Source organism: Myxocyprinus asiaticus, chromosome 45 (genome assembly GCF_019703515.2).
Source record: "Myxocyprinus asiaticus isolate MX2 ecotype Aquarium Trade chromosome 45, UBuf_Myxa_2, whole genome shotgun sequence".
Lineage (NCBI taxonomy): Eukaryota > Metazoa > Chordata > Actinopteri > Cypriniformes > Catostomidae > Myxocyprinus > Myxocyprinus asiaticus.
Genome location: NC_059388.1, coordinates 13,282,301 through 13,307,037, shown reverse-complemented (window position 1 = coordinate 13,307,037; position 24,737 = coordinate 13,282,301). Strand labels below are relative to the sequence as shown.

Genomic DNA, 24,737 nt, shown 5'->3' with positions numbered 1-24,737 from the left:
GTGACTTTTTCCTGATGCCTTTTGTTTTGTAGCTTTAGGTTCGGTGTTAAAAATGCCAGTGTGAACGCTAAGCGAACCAGGACTAAATGTATCATTTTCTTTTTTGGTCCGTACCAAGAGAACCGAACTACAAGTGTGAACACACCCTTAGTGAGCTGTCTCCTGCCTACATAGACAGCTGTCTTCTATGGCAGCATCTGAAATGATGCCTCATATACACCAATTTGGAACGCCCTACATAGGTGGCAGCTCCACGCATAGTTCAAACAGCGATCCTCACGCACAGCGCACGCGAGACTCGACCCGCAACTGATTTCAATACTGGTGATGCGAGAAGAACAACGTGATACTCTAATGAGCATGAATAGTTTGAGTAAAATAGTCAGTTTTCTATTATATTTTCTATAATATTAAACAATTACATTACGACACTTTTCAGTATTGAATGGTTTGTTTATAATCAAAATTTCTCTCGCTTCGTCCGCCACTTGGATTAATGCTGCCTTCATGTGCTATCGGAATTATCCTACTTCCCAGTTCTGAAGTGGTAATTATGAGTACATCGTGTGCACGTGCTTTGTTGTTGGAAAGAACGGTGTTACAATATATTCAGTTCCTGAGACATTTGGTTCCAGTGGGTGGAGCCCATATGAATATTAATGAATTATCCTGACATGCGTGTTGAAGTGAAACTGAAAATGTTAGCGCACCACCGTCATGACTCAAGTTCAACTTGTCTAAAGGATTATTTTGAAAAGGTATTTAAGTTTCAGCATCGAACAAAGTATGTAATAACTACAATATTCAGATTTTCGTAATAGTTTGTAGTTTATAAGTGCAATATGTGTTTTCATTAGTTTTGTGTTCCTGAGTACAGCATTTACTGAAGTAGGTATTAGGCAAATTTAGAGTACAACAGAGCAAACTTTAGCAAATACAAATACAGTAGTCTACAGTTATCGTGCCTTGTGTTAAACATACTGATTCTGTCCTCACTTAGACAAATAGGTAAACTCCTTCACACATAGGCTTGTGGGTGAGCTTTCCTTTTATTCAACATCACAATGAATATGTTGAAAAAGAGTGAAACTGCAGTAAAAGGATGAAAATATAATACGTCTACTTGAATCTCTAACAACACCGCTCCAATATGAGTTTTTTTTTTTTGTGGTTTAAATATTTAATTACATATAGCTATATAAACAATAAATACAGGAATTATCACTTACAGACAATACTTTCTACAAGTGATCACAGAAAGGATGGCTTCAGTAGTCTAGCTGTGATAGTAATTTAAGCACTGCACTTTTCTGAATAAAAATGTATCAGAATGTTTGCTGGCAACCGTTTAAAAGACTGCATGACTAGGTAAAGAACTGATAGTGACTAGCAAGCAATAAAGCATTAAATAAATGATTAAATACATGATCCAGAACAATACTCAAGTCTCATTCACAGGTGTTCTTCTCATTTCTTATTTTCAAGTTTAGCCTACTCTATGTACAATGACAAAATCATCTGCTGCACACACCAAAGGCATGTTGCACCAATTCCGGCCTTCTGTATTATACGTTATGCAAATATTAGTCACATGAAGCAATGTTACCAAAGCCTAATAATTTGAGGAAGCAGTCACCATGAACGTGGCTCTTCTTGGTAAGATAATGAAAGCTTCAAAACATAATTTGAAATTAAACTCAAGATTAGTGAGTGCCCCAGAAAATAGTTTATTAAAACATGCTTGGCACACTGGACAAATGAAACAGCCTCCATATTTGCTTGGATAACATACTGCCAGTGGTGCCAGCCACTGCAGCTCTCACATTCAATCTGAAAGAGATAATGACATTGACATCACATGAGTATGAATTTATTCTTAAAAGATCATGTAAGGTTAATACATATTTGAATTTTGTAAAGCAAACTGAAATACCAAATAAGTTTTCATATTAACACACTAAAATGTCCACTCACAGTGTCTTCTGTGAAATGATATTTGTACCCTACTAAACACAATTCTGAATAATAATGATAATAAACATGCCACAAGAACAAAGCATAAATCAACATTTCATGTTGCAACATTATATTATGGCATATATTGATAAGTGACCCACATGAATTGCTATCAGGTTAACTGTGATAAAGGCAGAAACTTGTATCTTGTTTCCAGTAGAAATATTTAAACATCCTTGTAAAGCATATTTGCCATAAAGTGTTAAGACTCACTGAAATTATAACTTGTTTTTGTTTATTTCTTGTTTTTATTTCTTGTTTTCTGACAGCCAATTACAGTAGCATTGAAACCTTAATTGTTAATAAAACACCTCTTTGTGGAAAAATGTTACACAACCTATGAATTGTTGCAAAATATTACTTATTAATATACAACATTAAGAATTTAAAAAGCTACGGGGTGGTTAAGTGGCTTAAGCTTGCTCTCCTGTATCCTAAAGTGGCTGACTGTAATCATTCGTGCAAGAATAAAAAGCGCACCGACTAATCAAAAGCACTTTTGACAAATTATCAAATGTTACAGAAATGTAAACTGTTGTAGTTTAGACTATCTTTGGCAACGTTTAATTACCTTTTCGAAATAATCGTTCAGACATGTTGAACTTGAGTCATGATGGTGGTGCGCTAACATTTTCAGTTCCACTTCAACACACATATCAGGATAATTCATGAATATTCATATGTGCTCCGCCAACTGGAACCAAATATCTCAGGAACTGAATATATTGTAACAATGGGAAACAATGCCAGGTTAATTCATACATATTTCTTGAACTTTTATTTTGACACCATAATACATATCACTCAGTTAGCTTGCTGACAATAATGTAATTTTGGTCAAATACAAGCTAATTTCACATTGTGAAAATGTACAAAATGCATCAAATGGTAGCTGATATACATAAATGAATTTGACAGAAACTGCAAGTGTTAACAATTAGCTGTATTTAGAAAAATGAATAAAACCTGTCATTCACTCCAGAAACCGTACTCTCCTCCGCCATGTTGAAAGTTTACGACTCCTCCCATCTCGGAAACTCGGGTAGCAAAATTATCTCTGAGTTTCCCAGTCGTAATTATGACTTGAGGGGTCGGTTATGTGCAAGTTCCGAGTGGGAAACTCGTATTTACGATAATTCCTATAGCAGTGAGGCAGCATTATTTTTCCATGAGCTCATCACAGTGCATTCTGGGATCGCCTACACGGGGAAGGATAAATACTATGATACCTTAGAATTTGGCCAAAACGAGATATCCTAGGAGGCTGCATAATTAAGATACATACTTTTTGGAACAGCCTTCACGTTGAAAGCGCACATATAATGTCTTAAAATACTGCCTACAGAGGCAGCTCACATAGTTTTGGAACAGGCTTATTATCATAATATTTGCATGCCGAATTTCGATTGGCCTTCATCCTTGCATCTAATTATCCTTCAACATTGCATGTTACTTCCAAATCAATCTGCATTTGGGTTTATAACTTTTCTAACTATCATTTGACCTAAAACTTATATTTCAAGCTGGTATTTCCTTCAGAAAATGCAAATCTGTTTTTATATATTTTGTAAGATGCTTCAGAGAGAGACTGTGTGCTGTTCTTGATGCTGCCCGTGTACTGACTAAAGGTACAGTACCCAGAATGACATAGAAATGTGTAAGTTATGTAAATTAGCAACAGAAGTGGTAACACGAGGAATAATCTGTATATCAATCTCTATAAGCCTGTGCAAAGTGATGCTAAGTAGCTAACTTTAGTGTGTTATGATAAGTTTGAACTAATTATTTTGTAAGCCTGTTTTCCATCATTGTGTGAATCAGCTTTCCATTCCCTTAAGCCTCTGTGGAAAATGTAACAACACTCCCTGCTCTCAGTTTTTGCTCTGCACTGTGGGATAGAGTGCAATGGTAAGTATTCACTCCCAGTGAAGCTTAACCAACGTCCCAGGAGTTTTCACTTACTCAGGACATTTATCACTCAGACACCTCTTCACACTCCAAAAATCTTTTCTTGAGCTCCACTGATGTTGCAGTTATCTGGTTGAGGGTTTCCCTCTGTCAGTGCTAAATCTTTCATCAACCAAGGTATTTGAGTACCTTGTCTTGTTCATGACACTCTAAAGATGTAAAAATGATTACACTGGCAAACATGGAAAGAGCAGTGAAAGAACAATGGTAACTTTAAAAATTCTCCATGTTTGAGACAACTCAAGAGGACAGGAAGATATGCTGGGTCACATTTACATGGAGAAAACTGGGCATGCAGGAAAGACGCATCTGCATTTTGCAGTGCATATATAATGCTGAAAACATCTTTGTTGCTGAGAACAGTTATACAATGGATTAGCACTTTGATTCCTTGCCTACTTTGAGTCCTAATATGGCTCTCCCTGAATTGCAAAACAGCTTTACAAAATTTTTACAAACAGTGACTGGAGGATCCATAATGTTCTAGCATCTGTTTCTTTTCAGAGAGAATGGAGATAAAAAAGTGCATGTCTGGAGAAATACTGTGGTACTACACTTGCCCTTCCCCCTTCAGAAAAAATGCCTTTCTAATGTTTCAGTCACTTTATAGCCAATGTTCTCAAGACATAGACATCACAAGATGGACTTCCTGAATGAGCCTTTAAGCATGGCATGCAAGCACACATGTCTCCATTTTATATACTGTGCAGTGTGCACTTACATTGTATGCTGTCTTGTTGAAGCATAAGCATAGACCATGAATCAGCATGTGCACTTCAACTAGTGTGCAACAACAATTGGGGTCAAAAGGAAATCATATAAATGCATACTTAGTCTCGAAACATACTCTAGGCAAATATCTAGGCAGAGCTCCAAAAATGGGCAGGGGCTCCAAACCGCCAGCAAAGATACAAAGAGCCCCAAACCCAACCCTTTCCCTAACCCTAACCATGTGTGGAAGTGACACTCCCTTTTGGAGTTGGTGCAACCCCCTTGTGGAGTAACCCTGTGCTGTATAACATTAGGAAGATCAGACCCTTCCTATCTGAGCCATGCTACACAACTCCTTGTCCAGGCTCTTGTTATATCTAGACCGGACTACTGTAATTCTCTTTTGGCAGGACTTCCTGTACGTACAGTCAAACCTCTGCAACTGATCCAGAACGCAGCAGCACGATTGGTCTTTAACGAGCCCAACAGAGCGCACGTCACGCCTCTTCATCAAACTGCACTAGTTGCCAATGGTTGCTCGCATCAAATTCAAGGCATTGAGGCTTGCCTACAGAGAAACCACTGTTGCACCCCCCTATCTGCCCCCACTACTTCAAGACTAAGGCCTTGTTCAGACTGCCACTAAAAATCAGATTTTTTTGCATATCCAGATTGTATCCAGATGAGTTTTTGATAGTCTGGACAGCAAAAAACCACATGAAATCTGATTTGTCCGAATCTGATTCAAACCACATCGGGAGGTGGTTTCAAATGCGATTGAAATCTGATTTTTTCAGATGCGTCTCAGTCCGGACGCTCAGGCTGCTCAATCAGATTTCAAATGGTCTTTTGTGTCATTCTTAACATGACACACAACGATGACGTCAAAAATCGGTGACTGCAGCATGGAACATCACAATACTTACCAGTCTCCTCCATCGCTGAGTTTTTCTTGTGCGATGGAGGAGTTCTGCACCGCGACTGGACAGAGCGCTTTGGAGAGCGAGATGATGCACCTCCATTTTTCCCGCATCTGTTTTGAAAGCATCGTCACGTGGGTACGTCTATGTCATTACCAAAGCAACCCATGCAAATAGGTTGGTTATGTCTCAACGCGCAAATCTGATTTGATCACTTGCAATTAATAGTGTGGACAGTCTGCCTGAAAAGATCTGATTTGAGAAAAAATCAGATTTGTCTGCAGTCTGAACATTTCCTGTGTCCTCCAGAAGTTTAAGATCAGCAGTTGAGCAGTGCCTCAAGGTACCATCTCACAGAGGCACAAAATCACTTTCCCGGACCTTCACTTCATCCGTTCCTCACTGGGGAATGACCTTACAATCCCCACCCGAACAGCTGATACTCTAGCCACCTTCAAGAAACATCTTCTTGTTTCATCTGTCTTCTTTCTCTACAAAAAAAAAAAAAAGTCACTTTGGATAAAAGCATCTGCTAAATTAATCAATATAAATGTAAAATAGAAACATTCCCTGTTCTGGAGTAACCCACCCTCTTTTGGATATTCCATCCCCATTTGAGATCTCTGGCCTGCAGCTATAGTGGCAAGGCTGGAAATCTTAAAGTAGGTTGACCTTGGTGAAACAGGGTGGACCTCTATTCTGTGCCTAATTTCATTGTGAATATAATGAAGTGTACCCCTTTACTCAGCCGTTATGGGTCAACATTCCATTCATTTACATTCGTTCATTTATTTAATACCATATTTGCATAATTACTGGTGTAATAACAATAATTATTTGTTTTTGAACAGTTAAGTTTATTAATAGTAATTTACCTTAACAGGTCATGATGTGATAAAATTAAATGGCCATAGAAAAAAATACAATAAATTAATATAACAGATAAGATGCAATAAACATAATTATTAGACACTTTTTTTAGTCCTGCTGTGCACAGGTGTTGGCTATTTCCCTGAAGATCAAATCTTTAATTAAACTGACAAACTCTCTCCTTTGGCTGACATTCTGGGCTTCTTGGAGCTGCTGCAATGTCACAAAATATTTATTTTGAATAGTAGCCTATGTAAAATAAGAACCATATGTTCTGTTTAACAGCTGTCCTGTAGACTTGGAGAATGTTACTTTTAAAAGTAATGTTACATTATTTTGCTCTTGATAATGAAATAATTGTTATATTAATACTTTGTATGGAAAGCAGCCTGTTTTGTGTAATCATGATCACTGTACTTTGCCGGGAGCATGCTCCATTTCAGTTTTAGGTTCTTATCAAGCAGTGGCATCTTAGAAAGGAATTACATGCAAAGAAAATTGTGCAAAAACAGTGCTCAGTAACATACATAAATTAAGAAATGTTGAGAAATAGAAAGCTCTCTCGCTCCCTCACACACAGCACACGCGCAAAGAGAGAGGCAGCGAAATGATGTTATATGAAACAGAAGCACTAGGTTTAAATGGATTTTAATGGTGTGTGCTATAGGTTTAAACAGCTTTTAATGGCAAATACACACACAGAGATTGAATATAGACACTAAAGAGCACGTCAAAATGAAAAGTAAACCAAATCCAAGACATTTAAGGCAATTTAGAAATTCCGGCCAGATGCTCGGCCAGAAGTCCGAAAAAGAGGACAGGTTCAGGAAAAACAGGATGCGGTTACCCTGTTATGTGGCTGCTTTTTGTATTTTTGATGTTAACCCTCACGTGCCAAACCACAGAAATATCATGTCATCAACAGAAACATATACCACCCTCCCACGTTAAAAAATAAATTACGCTAGACAAAACGTCAATAAATGATCTTGGTACTGAGTGGATCCAATTACAGGCATGACAGTTTAGCGCTGCTCAGACCACAAACATGAGACACTCAATTCATGAGCGACTTTCTTATTTGAAATAAAAACGCATTTTTCTAACCATATTTTTAACAGGAAAATGATGATTATCTTGCATGTGAGCTATTTTGCATGTGACAAAATTAAGTTTCTTTTTAATTGCACACTGTTAGGATTAGGGTTAGTTCCGGCAGTTTTGACTTAGTGGACCAGCTGTGTATCTGGATGGACCAGTGTCACTCTGGCCCTCATGTGGTTTCACCCTTGTTGCGCACTTGCATTTTTTGGGTTTAGTTAACGGTTGAAATATCAGAGGCCTATTTCATGAAGCTAGTTGTTCAAATGTAGACTTTCAGAGTAAATTTCAGGTTGACAAAACCAGACTGAGCCAAACCGGTTTACATTGGATTATGTAATCTCAAGACGCTCACTATAAACCCTCTATGTCAACTCGGAGTTTGATGTGAAGATCAAGAGATCCTAATGAAAATATGATGACTTTACATGTTTACACAGCAAGAAGAAACAGCTGCTGCCATGGAAGTTTGAGAAGTCTTCTGGAAAAAATATATGAATAAAATGTGTAATGAAACTATATAAGTTCACAATATGAACATACAGGCTTATTAATTTTAAAAGCTTTAAAATCTATATATTAATATAAAATGTAAAAGACATTACATGCATTTAAATAAAAAGCCTAATATACAGTGGTGTGAAAAAGTGTTTGCCCCCTTCCTGATTTCTTATTTTTTTGCACGTTTGTCACACTTAAATGTTTCAGATCATCAAACAAGTTTAAATATTAGTCAAAGATAACACAAGTAAACACAAAATACAGTTTTTAAATGAAGGTTGTTATTATTAAGGGAAAACAAAATCCAAACCTACATGGCCCTGTGTGAAAAAGTGCTTGCCCCCTAAACCTAATAACTGGTTGGGCCACCCTTAGCAGCAACAACTGCAATCAAGCATTTGCGATAACTTGCAATGACTCATTTACAGCGCTGTGGAGGAATTTTGGCCCTCTCATCTTTGCAGAATTGTTGTAATTTAGCCACATTGGAGGGTTTTCAAGCATGAACTGCCTTTTTAAGGTCATGCCACAGCATCTCAATAGGATTCAGGTCAGGACTTTGACTAGGCCACTCCAAAGTCTTCATTTTGTTTTTCTTCAGCCATTCAGAGGTGGACTTGCTGGTGTGTTTTGGATCATTGTCCTGCTGCAGAATCCAAGTTCGCTTCAGCTTGAGGTCACGAACAGATGGTCGGACATTCTCCTTCAGGATTTATTGGTAGACAGCAGAATTCATGGTTCCATTTATCACAGCAAGTCTTCCATGTCCTGAAGCAGCAAAACAGCCCCAGACCATCACACTACCACCACCATATTTTACTGTTGGTATGATGTTCTTTTTCTGAAATGCGGTGTTACTTTTATGCCAGATGTAATGGGACACACACCTTCCAAAAAGTTCAACTTTTTTGTCTCGTCAGTCCACAGAGTATTTTCCCAAAAGTCTCGGGGATCATCAAGATGTTTTCTGGCAAAAATGAGACTAGCCTTAATGTTCTTTTTGCTCAGCAGTGGTTTTCGTCTTGGAACTCTGCCATGCAGGCCATTTTTGCCCAGTCTCTTTCTTATGGTGGAGTCATGAACACTGACCTTAACTGAGGCAAATGAGGCCTGCAGTTCTTTGGATGTTGTTGTGGGGTCTTTTGTGACCTCTTGGATGAGTCGTCGCTGCGCTCTTGGGGTAATTTTGGTCGGCCGGCCACTCCTGGGAAGGTTCACCACTGTTCCATGTTTTCGCCATTTGTGGATAATGGCTCTCACTGTGGTTCTCTGGAGTCCCAAAGCTTTAGAAATGGCTTTATAACCTTTTCCAGACTGATAGATCTCAATTACTTTCTTTCTCATTTGTTCCTGAATTTCTTTGGATCTCGGCATGATGTCTAGCTTTGGAAGATCTTTTGGTCTACTTCACTTTGTCAGGCAGGTCCTATTTAAGTGATTTCTTGATTGAGAACAGGTGTGGCAGTAATCAGGCCTGGGTGCTAGAGAAATTGAACTCAGGTGTGATAAACCACAGTTAAGTTATGTTTTAACAGGTGGGGCAAACACTTTTTCACACAGGGCCATGTAGGTTTGGATTTTGTTTTCCCTTAATAATAACAACCTTCATTTAAAAACTGCATTTTGTGTTTACTTGTGTTATCTTTGACTAATATTTAAACTTGTTTGATGATCTGAAACATTTAATTGTGACAAACATGCAAAAAAATAAGAAATCAGGAAGGGGGCAAACACTTTTTCACACCACTGTAATTTAATGAAGTGCAACCCATGCCACTATGTGTGAAATATAATTGTAACTAGTAGGATTTGTTCAGGCGGAAAGAGTCATCACACAATAAATTTATCGTTAAAGTGTGAGAAACACCTTATGAACACTTCTGCAAACAATGTTTTTTCAGATTTTCTCAGCATCATGCATACTGGTACAATATGTAAAAAACCTGCTCTGTAGCCCTGTAGCTTAAGTTCGTGTTCATGTAAAACTCGTGTAAGTTACTATTGCGAAGGACACCAGTAAAAACATTCCCGCTCAAACTAAACTCACACTTACCTGGGTAGCCACTGAAAACGGCTTCATGAACAATCAATGAATAAAAAAAATCAACTGTACTTTTATTTATCATAATTCAATTTACAAAATTACTCATAAAAAAAATTCAGAACGAAAAACGTAAACATCATCTGCTAGAATTCTGATTGGATTCAAAGAATCTGCAAAAACAGTATATTAACGTTTCATTTCTGATACAGTCAGAATTATGCTGGGAAAATGATTTGTTCATGATAAAATAGGACAGCATTCCCAACAGCATTACAGTATCACATTTTCTGCCTTAAGATAGACGGATGATCTCAAATTTCTTTGGTACTCTGTAAGGTCTTGGCCCCAAATCTGAAACCAGCTCAGCTTCATCTATCTCAGCAGTGAGTTCCTGAGCTGTGGTGCCCGCAGGGTCAGTGCCAGGTAACTGATTATGCGACATGTCTGTAGGACAGTCTGCGTTGTAGGTCTTCACATAGTTCTCCACCAGCCATCCCCGAAACTCCTCTGGTTCACTGCACACCAGACCTGTGTAGGACACTCCACGGTGGTGCTTTAGCCAGTAGATCAAGTAGTGAATGTTGTAATCACAGATCCAGGGGTTGTCCCCCAGAGACAGTTTCTTCAGAAAGTACAGATCCTCCAAAACACCATATTGGAAATATCGCAGACTGTTGTTGGAAAGGTCCAGCTCTCCCAAATGCAGCAGGCCTGCAAAGGCAGCTGGACAGAATAAGACAGAAGTAAATAGATGGGCCTTCACTTCTTAATTCTTTTCAACATTAATAATCTTTTTTCATAAATATACCACTCAACATCAACAACAACAAAAAAAACATAGAGACTACACCTTAAAGTCCAAAGTATACTTCGCCTGTCCGCTTTCCGCGACGGTCAGCGCACAAACTGAGTGACGGAATTTTTGTCATCAGGAATGTCTGCGGACGTCTGCGCACAGTGTCTGCGTGCAGCCAGATTTTTCTGTCCGTGCGGACTGTGCACGGACAAACGCGCATGTGCAAGGTTGACTGTTGAGATAGAGTCCATTAGGTGGCAATATGCACAGTTTTGTTGTACTGTCAAGCAGTAGTCGAAGAACATATCCTTCTCTATCGTATTATTGTTGTTGTTCTTGCTTCCTCTAATGGCGTATCCTCAGTTTTTCTTCTTTATCCTTCAGACCAGGTGTCCTGTAAATGACACGACTCGGTGCTGCCCTATAACGTCTGGTAGCATATAACAAAGCAATTGTTCTGCGCACGGTCGAACGCATCCATTCGCCCTCATCCGCGTGAGGTATACTTTCAAAGCTGTATGCACACAACTGTGCGTGAGACGGAACAGAATGCGCAAATTGAAATAAACCTGGGCCTTAAGAAATTGACTTGCCTCAGTGGATTGCATATTTGGGATAATAGCCTCTTAGATTTTGAGAGAAACATGCCACCTGTTGTCCTAGCTGTGTTCTCTCTCTAATCTCTGAACTGTGACAAATGAAGTAAACAGAAGGAAACATCCTGTTCCTGAGCTTGTATTGTGGCTGAATCGGTGTTATCATCCCTCTCAATGGAAACAATTAGATGACACACCCTGCTTGTCGGTTGATTAGAATGTGACTGATTCCAATTAAGTGTATTTTTGAGGCAGTTTAGGAAGGCTTAAGTGGTCTCCTCTTTTTTTTTCTCTGAAAGGAAATGGCTTTTTGAGGAGCCATTTTTGGGGTAGACCTAATTTAAAAAATGCATTCAGGGAATACATTGGTTAGTTGTTTACATATGTGCCATCTATAAGTATTTATAAGGAGATGTTGAATTTTGAATTCCGTTGGCCCATTTAAAAATTCCTTCAACAAGTCTATGGGGGGGTATTTACACTTGGTCACTTCATACTGATCGGATTGCTATTCAATTTAATAAGTACATTCCATTTACACTTGGCCACATCAATGTGTCTCTGCCAAACAGATATAAATCCAATCTTCAGTCCCTGTGTTTACTTCGTGATTATGCTAATGTGGGCAGCGAATTTAAAATATGTAATTTTTATTTGATTCCAAGTAACTTTGCCCAACGCGCAGGTATCTTGTGCTTGTCATAGTTAAGATATGTCCATGCACGTCAGCTGCACTTATTGTCAGTGTTTAGTTTCAGTTTCTTTAGCAATCTGCATCAAATAAATGAAGAAAAAAGTGCAGTCTCTCCTACAACGTGCATCTGTTTCTTACTCTATCATTATTTACTGTGTGATGCGAGCCCTATAAAAATACTTGATTACAGCTGTTATGTTTAGCATTTGCCCTATACTGAAGTAGCGCTGTTTGTGCGGAGTAAAGTTTACATATGTGGCTAGAACAGCAGATTACACTTGGTCTTTTCATGATCGTATAGCAATCCAATCAGTAAAACTGCATGAAGTGACCAAGTGTAAATACCCTTATGGGATTTTAGGGAATTTTTGATCGCCTGATCTGGGAAAACTACAAGTACGATCAGTTAGAAAAGACAGCACACTAAGTCAGAACAATCTGAAGGTCTGTGCCAAGTTTGGTGAATGTAGTTTAAAAGCTGCGGGAGGAGTTACTCTTGATAATTTTGTTTTTTGTTTAGGGATTTTGTAAAAACTCTAAACCAAGTCTGTAGAATAACAGTATGGAATGTTCCTGGTTAAATGGAACTGAAAGGTACATTCCGTGTTCAGTAAAAGTTATGTTTAATCGACAGCATTTGTGTCATTATGTTGATTTCCACAGAAAATAATTTTGACTCATCCCTCTTATTAAAAAAAAAGAAGCAAAAATCAAGGTTACAGTGAGGCACTTACAATAGAAGTGAATGGGGCCAGTTTTTGGAGGGTTTAAAGGCAAAAATGTGAAGTTTATAATTTTATAAAAGCACTTACATTAATTCTTCTGTTAAAACTTGTGTATTATTTAAGCTGTAAAGTTTAAATTGTTGTATTTATGGTCGTTTTACTGTTTATGGCATTGTCGTCATGGCAACAAAGTTGTAATATTGGATATAACTTTATACAGAAAAGGTTAGTAAGAGGTTTTATCACACTAAAATCATGTTTACACACATATTGTTTGTCATGTTGCTATACTTTTGAAACAGTAAGTTTATGGATTCACTTCCATTGTAAGTGCCTAACTGTAAACCAGATTTTTGTTTTTTGTTTTAAAGAAAATGAGGGATGAGTCAAATAAATGTTTGTGGTAATCAACATTATGCCACAAATGCTGTCGATTGTGCTTAACTTGTACTGAACCCGTAATATTCCTTTAAGCTCTATCAACAGCATTTGTGGCATGCTGTTTATTCACATAGAAAACAATTCCGACTTGTCCTACAGTTTGCAAAAACAAACAAAAAACGTGGTAACAGTTAATGCTCTTACAATGGGGCACCTTACCCCATATTGCCGCATGGACTTCCATTTTGTGTAGATTTCTGTAAGCGCAATTTATTTTGACTGTTTTACAAACAGTGTGACAAAATTATATTCTTGGTAATCAACAACATTCCACAGATGATGGAGCGTAAAGGCCCGGGTATACTTTGTTTTTCTGTGTTCTGGATCGGACCATACCCGGTTGACCGCATTGCGTTTCAAAATATACTCTTTTGACCGTGAGCAAATACGAACGCGTTCAACACATGCACACTATGACTGCTTTGTGATACTCTTTTCCTGCATTCCAAACAGGATAAATCAGCCTCTAAAGGGCACTTCAAAAGTAGAACAATCATTGCCGCCATGTTGAAGGGCTAATCCAAACCAAACCGAAGTGCACATAAATAGCTACTTCGAAGAGACCCTCAAAACGAACGTTTCCGTATGGGTTCAACTAATGGATACTGCTGCCAAGCAGACCAGATCCGGACCATACTTCATAAATCGGCAGGTTTCCCAAGGGTAATGTAAAACAAACAACTGTAACTGCAAACACACTCTGGTTCTTGCAACATAAACATGTGGTATACACAATGGCATTTTATTAATTTAATAATTAAACATACAGTACATTTGTTTACTGTTTCATTTTTTAAATATATAAAACACAAATATTTAAACATGACACTTAAATTTCTTCATAAATTCTTAAAGATTTGAAACATTTATTTTCAGTTTGCATTCTGAAAGTAGTTAATAGTGAGGCAAAATCATGTGTTAATATTTCTGATTAGGTGCAACTGATCTTCATTAGTGCCAGCCTTGTGTGAAGCGGCTCCTTTGGCTTGGATAGATGACGTTGAAATGGATTCCGAATGACCGATATTTTTGAGCCCTACACCCTTCAACCCTCCGAAGCTCTCACTCTGGAGGGTAAACCCTATGAAGGAATAAGGGCATAGCGATTAGCCCTTCGGAATGGAACGCACGCTTTTAGTACTGTCAACTGCTGGCGCATGCTAAGAAGACTGGAGGCGTGTGGACTGTGCACGTGTCGAGAAAATCTGGGCCGTGTGCGGACAGTCCATGCAGACTGTGCTGAGGACGAAATTTGCATCACGCATGCTGTGAGCAAAGTGATCAGCAATGCGGACAACCAAAGTATACTTTGGGCTTCAGTTGTATTAAACCCGAAACATTCCTTGAAAAAAGCTAGTAAGACCCATAATATTTTCAGAGACCTTATCTGCTGTGTTCCTCACACACACAGCCATCGTATGGACTGGAAGCCATATAGTGCACAAGTCATCAGACAACTTTCATGTTACTGTTTTGTCCTTTTTGGAGCTTGGCAGCATCTGGTCTCCATCTACTTACTTATTCATCAATAGCTCATATTGTGTTCCATGGAATAACAACAAACTTACAGGATTACCAAAGCTGCTTAAATGTGTCATACCATCAAGAAATGGCCTGCAAATATTTACAAGCAATGTACTTTGTTTGGTCTAATTGGTAAACGCATGAAAACGAAGTTGCTCAAGTTTATCTTTATACAAAAAGTGTTTAAAAGATTCAGCGTATATGTATGGTTATGGCACACTTTTTTAATTCTCTTACATATTGTTTTCTCTACTTCCCAAAAATTCTATAAACCTCTTGTGTTCTTTCATCCACCCATTCCTTTGACAAATGACCATGGGTTTGTGTAAGGCTCCTTTCAGCCTGTCAATAATCGCTGAACTGATTCTTTCATAAGTGATTTATTCATTTAACATGGCTAATTTCCTGATGCCAACAGTGAAGGAACTCATTTTTAGTTATAAGCAGTTAAGAGGTCCTCTTCACACCTTACAAACCTCCAAGATAATGATTTCTAGGTGACCTGTCATGGCTGCCTTCATAGCTGTGTGTTCTGCAAGATGTTGCAAAGCTCTCATTTCTCATTTTTGGCTTATGCTCTATTGAAACACCTTTCTTTTCATGCCTTGTGAAACCAAATACTTAAATACCGCACCTAATACATCATCATTGCTCTTTCATCATGTAACAGTGAAATAAGTTGATGTCTTGATGACTTTGCTGTGGGACTGCTGGCTCACCCGTGTCAATGCGTTCCAGACTGTTGCTGCTCAGGTTCAGGATTTTTAAGTCTATAACGGTTACAAACTCCTTAGGTCTCAGCTGCTTGATGTTGTTTCTGGATAGATCCAATCTCACAATATCCACTGTGATATCTGCTGGCACAGTTTTAAGTTCTGCAAAAGAGAGAGTCCAATTACTGTAATTATATAGGCAGATTGGAAATAATCAGCACAGATTCCAGGATGACTGACAATAGATACAGCTACAAGAAACTGTTGTGTTACATATTGTAATGTTTCCTTTTGAGGTTTAGTGATTCCCAAGGGAATATTGTGTAGTTCAGAATCATCCATATGCTTGCAGGCATTTTGAAAGACTGTCTGCATTTCTAAATTATTTCCAGCAGGGTAACCATACATGGAAACATCTGCCACTGAAATTGTTGAAAGTTCTTTACAGTTGGTTCAGCGTTGGTGGTCTGTTAAACTTGTTTTCACAAACGCTTACTGATAATGGCACTTACATTTGAAAAAACAAACTAGTATCTGAATATGGAGCTTAAACTATTGTAAATGCAAAGCTTGTACGACAGTACAAAGAAGCTTGCTATTTGTTTTGGAGGATTTTGGCCTTGAGCACTCAAAGTCTCAAACCCTTTCGAGGGCTTCAGCAAAGCATGCCTGACCATATTTATTTATATCACCACTGAGAGGGCTATAAAAACCTTACACATAGCACGTGTTTGGTAGCAACATTCGAGACTCTGTGAGACATCACTGTCTCTGTGATATCAGGAAATGCTATCGTGGGACTCAACATGTGCGAGAGTTGTGCAATATGCAAAACAGATACAGTTGCAATTCCTCCTTTGACCTGCCAGAGCCAGACCTGTTTAAAACTCATCACACTAAGACATACAGATGTGAGAAAGAGTTCTTGCTCTGATTTGCTCTGAGTTGTTATGCCACCTACTGTATATAAACACAAATCTTAACCACAGTTGCTACTCAAGTAGGGTTTACAATCTTTTACAGCATCCCTGGAACAGCATGTTGATACTTTTGGATTATAGCCACACAAATGAATGCACAGTTATTCTTGTCACCTACTCAAGGAAAAGCCTTCCCAGAAACTGAGATCACTAACACTTGGCTTGTAGTCAGCTGCACTTGCCACAAGATTCCAATACAAGACTTTCCAGGTTTACTGCTGACAATGGAAATCACCAGCTATCCCTTAGGTTCCAGGACAGATGACATAACGGTACAAGAGTGTGAGTCGGGTCTTTTTGGGAGGGAGTGATTCAGTATACCTCACTCAGTTCTAGACTGCTGACTTACTATTTCTGAGTAGGGGAGAAAAAGCCCAAATCCCACTGACCATAAAGCCCATCTGACTTCATTTATTTCACATGGACTGTATTGTATTACACATGTCCTCCTTGTATTGTCTAACCCAAACGATTTTGTCTTTGGCCTGGCAATTTCTTGCTTCTTATTTAGGATATCAGAACAAATTTTGCTAGTGAACCCCACTTTACAAAATGTACAACTCTAATGTACAATGAAACCCCTTAAATGGAGTTGTGTTATTCCAGAGAGGATTTGTGAAGAAAAAAAAGCCTCACATTGTCATTGTCAACTATAATGGAAAACATTCATCATGCAGTGTGCTATATCTTGAGATGCCTGAACTTTCTGGTGTCAAAGACCAGGATTCTACTCCACAATTCCTTTAGAACAGTCTTAAGATGGCATAGACCTCCTTCATAGTTAAATGCAGATCACACACACAGTCTGTCCGTCCATTAGGAAATTGTCAAATGTTTTGTAGGTTCCCTTAATTTGATACTGTCATACAATTCTGCAGGGGGTATTGTTTCTTAAATAATGAAGATTGCAGATCTGCTCTAACAGAATTAAAAGGTAGTTTCAAGGGATTTGAGGAAAGTATTACTCATTGTTTGAGTGTTTCTTGTGGAATAAATTATACTTTGCTCTAACTGCTATTGCCGAAAAACCACTATAGAGCTCATGATGACACTTAAGACATTTTTCAACATCGTAAATTATCTTAAAATAAACCACACAACTTTTTAAGCATACTCTGTTCATTTTTCTGGTTGACAGTTTTATTCAACTATTTGTCATGTCACTTGTTCAGCCTCCCTCACAACTCTTTCCAAATACATATTTCATACAACAAATATTAATAGAAACATAATGCACTAGCTGCAAAATCTTAGTGACATACAGATGTGATAAAGATGCAACAGAGCTTACACTGGCTTTTAATCATTAATCCTCTGATTAGCTGAAAGGATAAGCAGGACAGAGATCTTTGTTGACCGATAAATTACCTTGCAAATGGAATTTTCCTGCAAAACAACCCTTCTAGTAGCTAAACATTTAACACCAGACCTTGTTTATGCCTTTCTACTACTGCGATCTTGCATTGGGTTGTTGCTTTTTTTATACCTACATTTAAAGTTGCAGTGTGTAATTACAAATAAAGACAGTATTGCAAAATAAAGACATCTGAAACACTCCTCTGTTTTTCATTGTGCGCAAAAAGAGGTAGTCCCGCCCCAAAGTTATGCCATTGCTTAAGCCAAATTTGTCATTTCGAGCAGCTCAAACAGACAGATTGCAATTCTGTTGGTGCTCCTAGTGGCCAGATATTACACACTGCAGCATTACGTTTGCCATTTAATGTTCAAAAGAAATTGTGAAACTGGTGAACCACAAGATTTTCCTAAACAAGGCAATAAGTTCTGTGATTTCACTTCCAAAACTTTGTCTTTTTTCTCAGAGGTTACTTGAATGTAAAGTACAACTAAAAGTGGATGTGAGCGGTGATACTCTCAATTATTTGACTGGGCTTAGCACTGCTCCTCAAAGGCTCCTCTATACATGAGAAACCTTACAATGATGAGCAAAATCATTCTCACCTTTGTTCCTGCAGTCCAGGCGGGGTACAGGGTGCATATAGGTGTGGCACAGAGTGGTTGCGTCAGATTGCCTTTGTGGAGCTGGAAGTGGCTGATGGTCTGGTTGCTGTGATATGTTCTGCTTCTGAGGGGTGCATAGCAGTTCTGCATCCAGCTTCTTAAGCTGCCTCCCAGAGAACGATACAGGCTCTGCGCACCTGGCAAAATTGCCAATGTTGCGGTTACTGGGTACCTGTATGAACCTTACTAGACTGTCTAGCTGGCAGTCACACCTCCAGGGGTTGTCATAGAGGCGGAGGTACTTGAGTTGAGGCATAGGAATTAGCATGCTTTCGCTCACCACCTGCAGACGGTTGTGCTGCAACAGTAAAGTGGTGAGTTTGCCCAAGCCGTTGAATGCTCCTTCCTCAATGCGCAATATTTCATTCTGCTGCAGATCCAGGCTCCTCAGGTTGCGGAATTGACTGAAGGTATTGTCCCGCAGCACCTTGATCCTGTTCTTTGCCAACAGAAGATGATCAATATCCTCTGGCCAACCCAACAATACAGCTGTCAGTTGACGTTCTTGACAGTCCAAGAATTTCTCTTGGTTAGCTGAAAATGCTTTGCAATGTACAGCGTACCGCTTGACGGTACTTTTCCGCTCTCGACCCCGCTTTCGACGTCCGTTCCCCTTTTCACCCTTTCGTGCCTCGGCTGCCCAGATTCCCAAGAACAGCAGCAGCAGCAGACCGCAGAGCAGCCTCATGGCTAAAAGCAGCAGCTGGGTCAGTCAACAGAGCGGAGTCTCGGTGTAACCTTGATAAGCTTCAGTCAGAGTGAGAGGTACAGCTGCAATCCCTGAGAAAAGTCAAACGAACTGTAAATATCTGCACGACAAAGAGCTGCAGTCTAAACAAAGAGAGAGAGGACATACACAACTGTAAAAATACCCTTTTGTCTGCCTGTTAATTTGTGTTAAGAAAAACACAGTAACACAGTGCTGTCTTTGTAGTTAAAACATACGGACTTTAAAACCTGGTCTCATAGAATCATGTACCAGCGATGTAATTTACAGGTGGGACGTGTCCCTACCACTTTTTGCTTTTGACAATTTTGTCCCCACCACTTTTTGAAATAGCTTTTGTGAGGTTAGTGTCTAATGCATAAGAAACAACTCCAGTTATTCCATTTCATTCGTGTGTGTTATAATAAGTGGCAATCCAGCGCTGAAGTTTTTTATTTTTTAATGTAATGAGTGCTCATTGCGGCTGTTATCAGTATCGTTGAGTGACCGTGTGCAGCTATGTTCTCTCGTGCATCCAGACTCGGGCTCATAATATACATCCACTGACGTACTGATGCACTCTCCATTTATTAAGTCAAAAAGTTTTATTGGGGCGGATTAAGACCCGAAACTTATTATACTGGAGGTGAAAACTTTAGCATGAGACCAATCAGTCATTCTGGCTAAAATTTACTGATCCATGTATTTGTCCACTGACTAACATATCCCAAGTTACAAAATTAATATGTGAAATTTGTACCGGAGCTGTTAAATGGTTCATCAAACCGACTGTTTAGCAAAACAGTGAAAGATTATATGACATTATCTGCACATAGCCTAATTAATATTCATGAGTTTCACCACTTCTTGATGTCCCCACTAATTTTTAAAGCAATGTGTTGCCCCCCAGGATTCGCGCCACCACGAGGGCCTACTAAGTAGTTGGAATTGTACATTCCAAATTGGGAGAAAAGGGGATAAAAATAAAAAAAAGTGTCACCCATGAACTTAACTATACCTACTAAATGATCTTAACGTGATTCATTATACTATACGTATTACGACACTTTCTGAAATGAACACTAGAGGTGCTACAACAACAATGAATTTTATTCTGTTTCACACAAATCACAAGTAAAAAGGCAGATTATCAGGTCATAAACACATACTTTTCACCTTGTTCCTCCCACAATGCTATCTTGTGACATCAAAACACTTTTACCATAGTGCATAACTTATAAGGAGATACATTTTAATGTCTGAAATTAAGGGGCGTTCAGTATTATTTGTGATGTATTATTTACTTACACCAGAAGTCTTCCTGCATGACATATCCTAGTCCGTTGCGTTATATGAAAAAAAATTGTGTGCTCAAAGCTTTGTGTGACCGCCCCTTTACATAACATTTTTAAGCTTGTTTGAGCGTGATCAAATTGAGCGGTAGCTCAGATGATAGAGCATTGCACTTGCGGTGCAAAGGACTGGGATAAGAGACATATAAAGCAGTGGTTCTCAACTGTTTTTTTCTTCAGGACCCAGATTTTAGTGGTGACCCAACAGAGTAAAAAATAAAACCTTTATTTAATGTAATGTAACTTAATGTAACCTGGGTCGCATTATCTTATATCTTGCATTTTGTTTATGGTTTCAAGTATAAGGACATGTATCAAGTGACATTAATTTTGTCATTGATGTCAACAACAAAATATACAGGAAGTTTCTGAATTCTTGATTTTAATTGGTGTTGGTGGACATTCCGAGGTTTTGATTAGTTTTCTGTAACTGTATAGTTCCAGTTGTGTTGACAGCATTACAATTTCATCTCACTTCGCCACGTTGATACTCAGTGGTGTAATAAAGTATTTCTACATACAAGAGCCTTTAAAGCTAGGGTGTGTAATCCAGAGAGGCTAGCAGTTAGCAAGCTAGCTTTGAAAGCATAGAGCCTGCCCTTGCTTCAGAGGTGTCTCCAAAGCCACACCTCCTCTATCACACATGAAGACACACACACACACGGAGCAGAGTTAATTCTGCTTTTAGCACGCTCTTGATCCAGACGTTTTTTTTTTCGTTATAGAAGTTTCTAACACAGTCTTTTCTTGTTTCCTTTTACTGGTGTTCAGGAGGAACATAATGTAGCTGTGGTTCGCTCTGCACAGCGTTAAGGAACCCGCGCTGATGATGTGTGATTGTCTGCTCGAACAAGTTGCGCGGCAGTATGCAAATATAGATTGACAGACAGGAAGGACATCCTATCATTACATTCAGACCGAATGCAATGATTGGTCGATCGTTTTTTTAGTCCTGTCCCTTCCAAAGAAGATATATATATATTTTACATTTAGACCACTTAAATTATTGATTGCTATCAGGATGTGAAGAGACTTTCAACCAGTATAACAAAAAAAATTCTGGAAAAGATTGCACACCCTAGCTTTAAGGGACGAAAACCTGTAAAATATCTTGATAAGTGCTTTATATAAATATGTACATTTTGTAACCCTGATATAAACAGAATAATTGAGGTATGCATTACTTTTTGATGATTCATTGATCCATCATCATTTTCCTTACTGTAAAAAGGTTCTTGAACCCTCATTACCACATATCCAGGAACAGTGCAGAAAATGTATCTAACTCTAATTAAAAATGATGTAACACATTTGGATGACTTTCCCTAGTGATGCATAAAAACAAAATGAAATTACAACCTATTTTTAGGCATAATCCCTTGACATTAGCTCACACCCTGCTATGTCAATATATTCCTTGTGGGAAGAAATATTTCATTTTTTTAATATCGAATAACAATGACAAAAAATTTATCTTCATTTTAAACATGGCAAACTCTCAGTTTGCTCATGCGTTAGTGTTTTATTTACCTCCCATAGCCTTGGCCCCCAGCGCACTTGAGTCAGTTCTACCTCAGACTGTGTTCGTTTATCAATAGATGGACCAGAAATGAGTTTTCAAATTTAAAGGTGAAGCATGTAACTTTTTACAATCATTGTTTAAATACTTTCTTCCATCCCAGTTTAGTGTGCAGAGATCACTATATGTAAGACATACATAGGGTCACTTCCTAAAAAGTCGCTCCATTTGTAGTGAGTCTGCAGAACATCTGCTCAACGCTCTGAAAAATGTATGTAACGAACTTGCTGCTTTCCGTGGTCCTCCTCACCACTAGATATCAGTTCAGCAGTGAGAATTAGTAATTAAAAGATATGGATTTGGGGGCTCCCTGCTTCCATGGCACTATAAAACTACTAACAGGTCTTGGCATTGTTTGCACCTTTGACAGATAACACTCTTCCAGTCCATATTACGTTGGTTTACAACTATTTTCACAGATCCAGAATGCAGTTAAATTGTAGAAATTGGATTTACATGATATGTTCCATAAATTTCCAGTGATAAAATGCCATGATTATGACATCATGTGAACACTTCATGTGAAAATGTTTGAATCCTGTTATAGTTTTAGAATGTGGCTTCTTGCGGTTTTTATGCCTCATTTCAGTTTACTGTTCTTCTTGGCACAATAGAGTGTAACATTCTGGTTCCGGAAGTAAGAATCCCATTCATTTTCTCCATAGACTAATTGATTTTTAACGATAACGATAAAAACAGACCTACCATGAGCTCTGGGGTTGTTTATCGATGGTATATGTATCTTTTTAAGCCATTAGTCTGCGTTATTTCAACTTCATTCTTTAAAAAAAAAATGTGTTTAATAGTGGGTCATATAAGCTCTGTTAATGGAGCAGACATTAACAGGAGCCAGTCAGGGTTTCAGGTGAATGAACCAGAACAACACAGCCCTTGTGTGAGACCCTGGCTGCCACTATGGCCTTCTTTTACTATAAATACAAAAATGGAGAACCAAGGGTAGGAAAACTTCAATGGGAAATGTAGCAGAACACAGGCAATATTCACTGTACAACATGAGAAGGGAAGCGTTTATTTTCTTCTTTTATTTCCATGCCACCCAAACTCCAGGTGATCCAGTGTGCCCCAAAAACACTTCTGATTATTTTAGGGTCAATGTTTGGAAAACCCTCCTTCGCTAAGATAGAGATCTTGACAAGAATGTACAAGAACCCCCCTCCACCCCCGGTACATACCCCAGCAGCCATTAGCACAGTCCATAGTGTGTGTGTGTGTGTTTGTGAGGGAGAGAGATGAGAGAGAGAACAAGCATGACCAGCAGTTCTTAATTAAAACCATTTGAACTTCCTGTATGAGGAGAAAAAGACTCGAAAAAGACTTTTTTCTTTTGAGTGTTTTTCTAAATATATTGTAACTGACCTCTTAAATTAAGTCATGGCATTATGAAACTGTTCCTTTACTTACAGAAAAACCTTAATCATTTATAGTCTCCATTTTTACATTTAATCAACTAGCAGAGGAAACTTTAAAGTCAGATTAACCATTAAAAATCAAAACTGTGTCCTGTCCAGCATATGTGTGTGTGTGTGTGTGTGTGTGTGTGTGTGTGTGTATATATATATATATATATATATATATATATATATATATATATATATATATATATATATATATATATTGGTAAAAACCAGATTGCAAACATACACATTTCAGAAAAATGACCAGGCAGTCTTTTGAGCTAGCATGTGGAGTTGCACAGTTTCCAGGTGTGTGTGCACACCTTAAGTGCAGGCACAATTGCTAAACAAACTTTTCACTCAAACTAACTCCAGTTAATACCCAAATTGAGATTGCAGGAAGAGTGTAATACCTCTGTTACGAAACCTTAGTCCATCTGCATTCAAGAGCGCACAGTTTACTGTATGTCCAACTGTACTGGCTTTGCATGATAGATTTTCCCATACATAAGCCTTAGACATGCATACACACATGCAAAAATGCACACACATAATGAAAGACCTCAAGTACCTGTACACAGGGAAAGGCATCCAAAATCTCATCCAATCTAAGTATTTGCTGATCTTTATGTCCTTTCATGAGCTTTGTGCTCCGCTGGATGTCTGAATGCAGTGTGCCGTTGTATGTGCATGAGCATATGTGTGTGTGCATGTCTGTGAGGTTCAGTGCAGCCCCCAAGTTTGTGTCTGGTTTTAAATTACACGCTGCGTCTCTGTGCAGGCAAGCAGACCCACATTTCCCCATTACAACTGTACCGCCTCCAGGCTTCCAGCACTTTGTGAGTCTCTTTATCAGCGTGATGTCAAAGAGACTTTGGATGAGGCAACCTCATTCAAACCATTTGGAAAATATGTTTCTGTGCCTGGCTGCATAAAACACCTTAAGATTTTCCCTTAAGTATAAGACTTCGTGATTTCCCCTTACCTGAGGGAATGGCTTGAGAGTGTTGCATATAATCCCTTATACACTTCTCTTAGGAAATGGAAACCGGTAAGGGATTTACTA

At 38.5% G+C, this 24,737-nt stretch overlaps 1 protein-coding gene and 1 long non-coding RNA gene across 3 annotated transcripts; one reads left to right on the top strand and one right to left on the bottom strand.

Moving 5' to 3' along the window:
* The first annotated feature begins 4 nt into the window (after positions 1-4).
* Positions 5-15,580, top strand: LOC127434864 (uncharacterized). Its single transcript, XR_007896103.1, has 3 exons — positions 5-2,766; positions 13,837-14,046; positions 14,319-15,580. It is a non-coding gene; the product is annotated as an uncharacterized LOC127434864 (long non-coding RNA).
* On the bottom strand, positions 10,182-24,397 carry lrrc17 (leucine rich repeat containing 17). 2 transcript variants are annotated; one of them, XM_051687892.1, is made up of 4 exons: positions 24,243-24,397; positions 18,560-19,450; positions 15,627-15,782; positions 10,182-10,854 (listed from the first exon to the last, which is right to left on the bottom strand). In XM_051687892.1, exons 2-4 carry the CDS (start codon positions 19,305-19,307, stop codon positions 10,424-10,426), a joined length of 1,335 nt encoding a protein of 444 aa, XP_051543852.1. In that variant the 5' UTR covers positions 19,308-19,450; positions 24,243-24,397; the 3' UTR covers positions 10,182-10,423. The 2 variants fall into 2 exon arrangements, with proteins under 2 accessions (XP_051543852.1, XP_051543851.1); XM_051687891.1 differs by having other exon boundaries at positions 18,560-19,399.
* Positions 24,398-24,737: the final 340 nt, after the last annotated feature.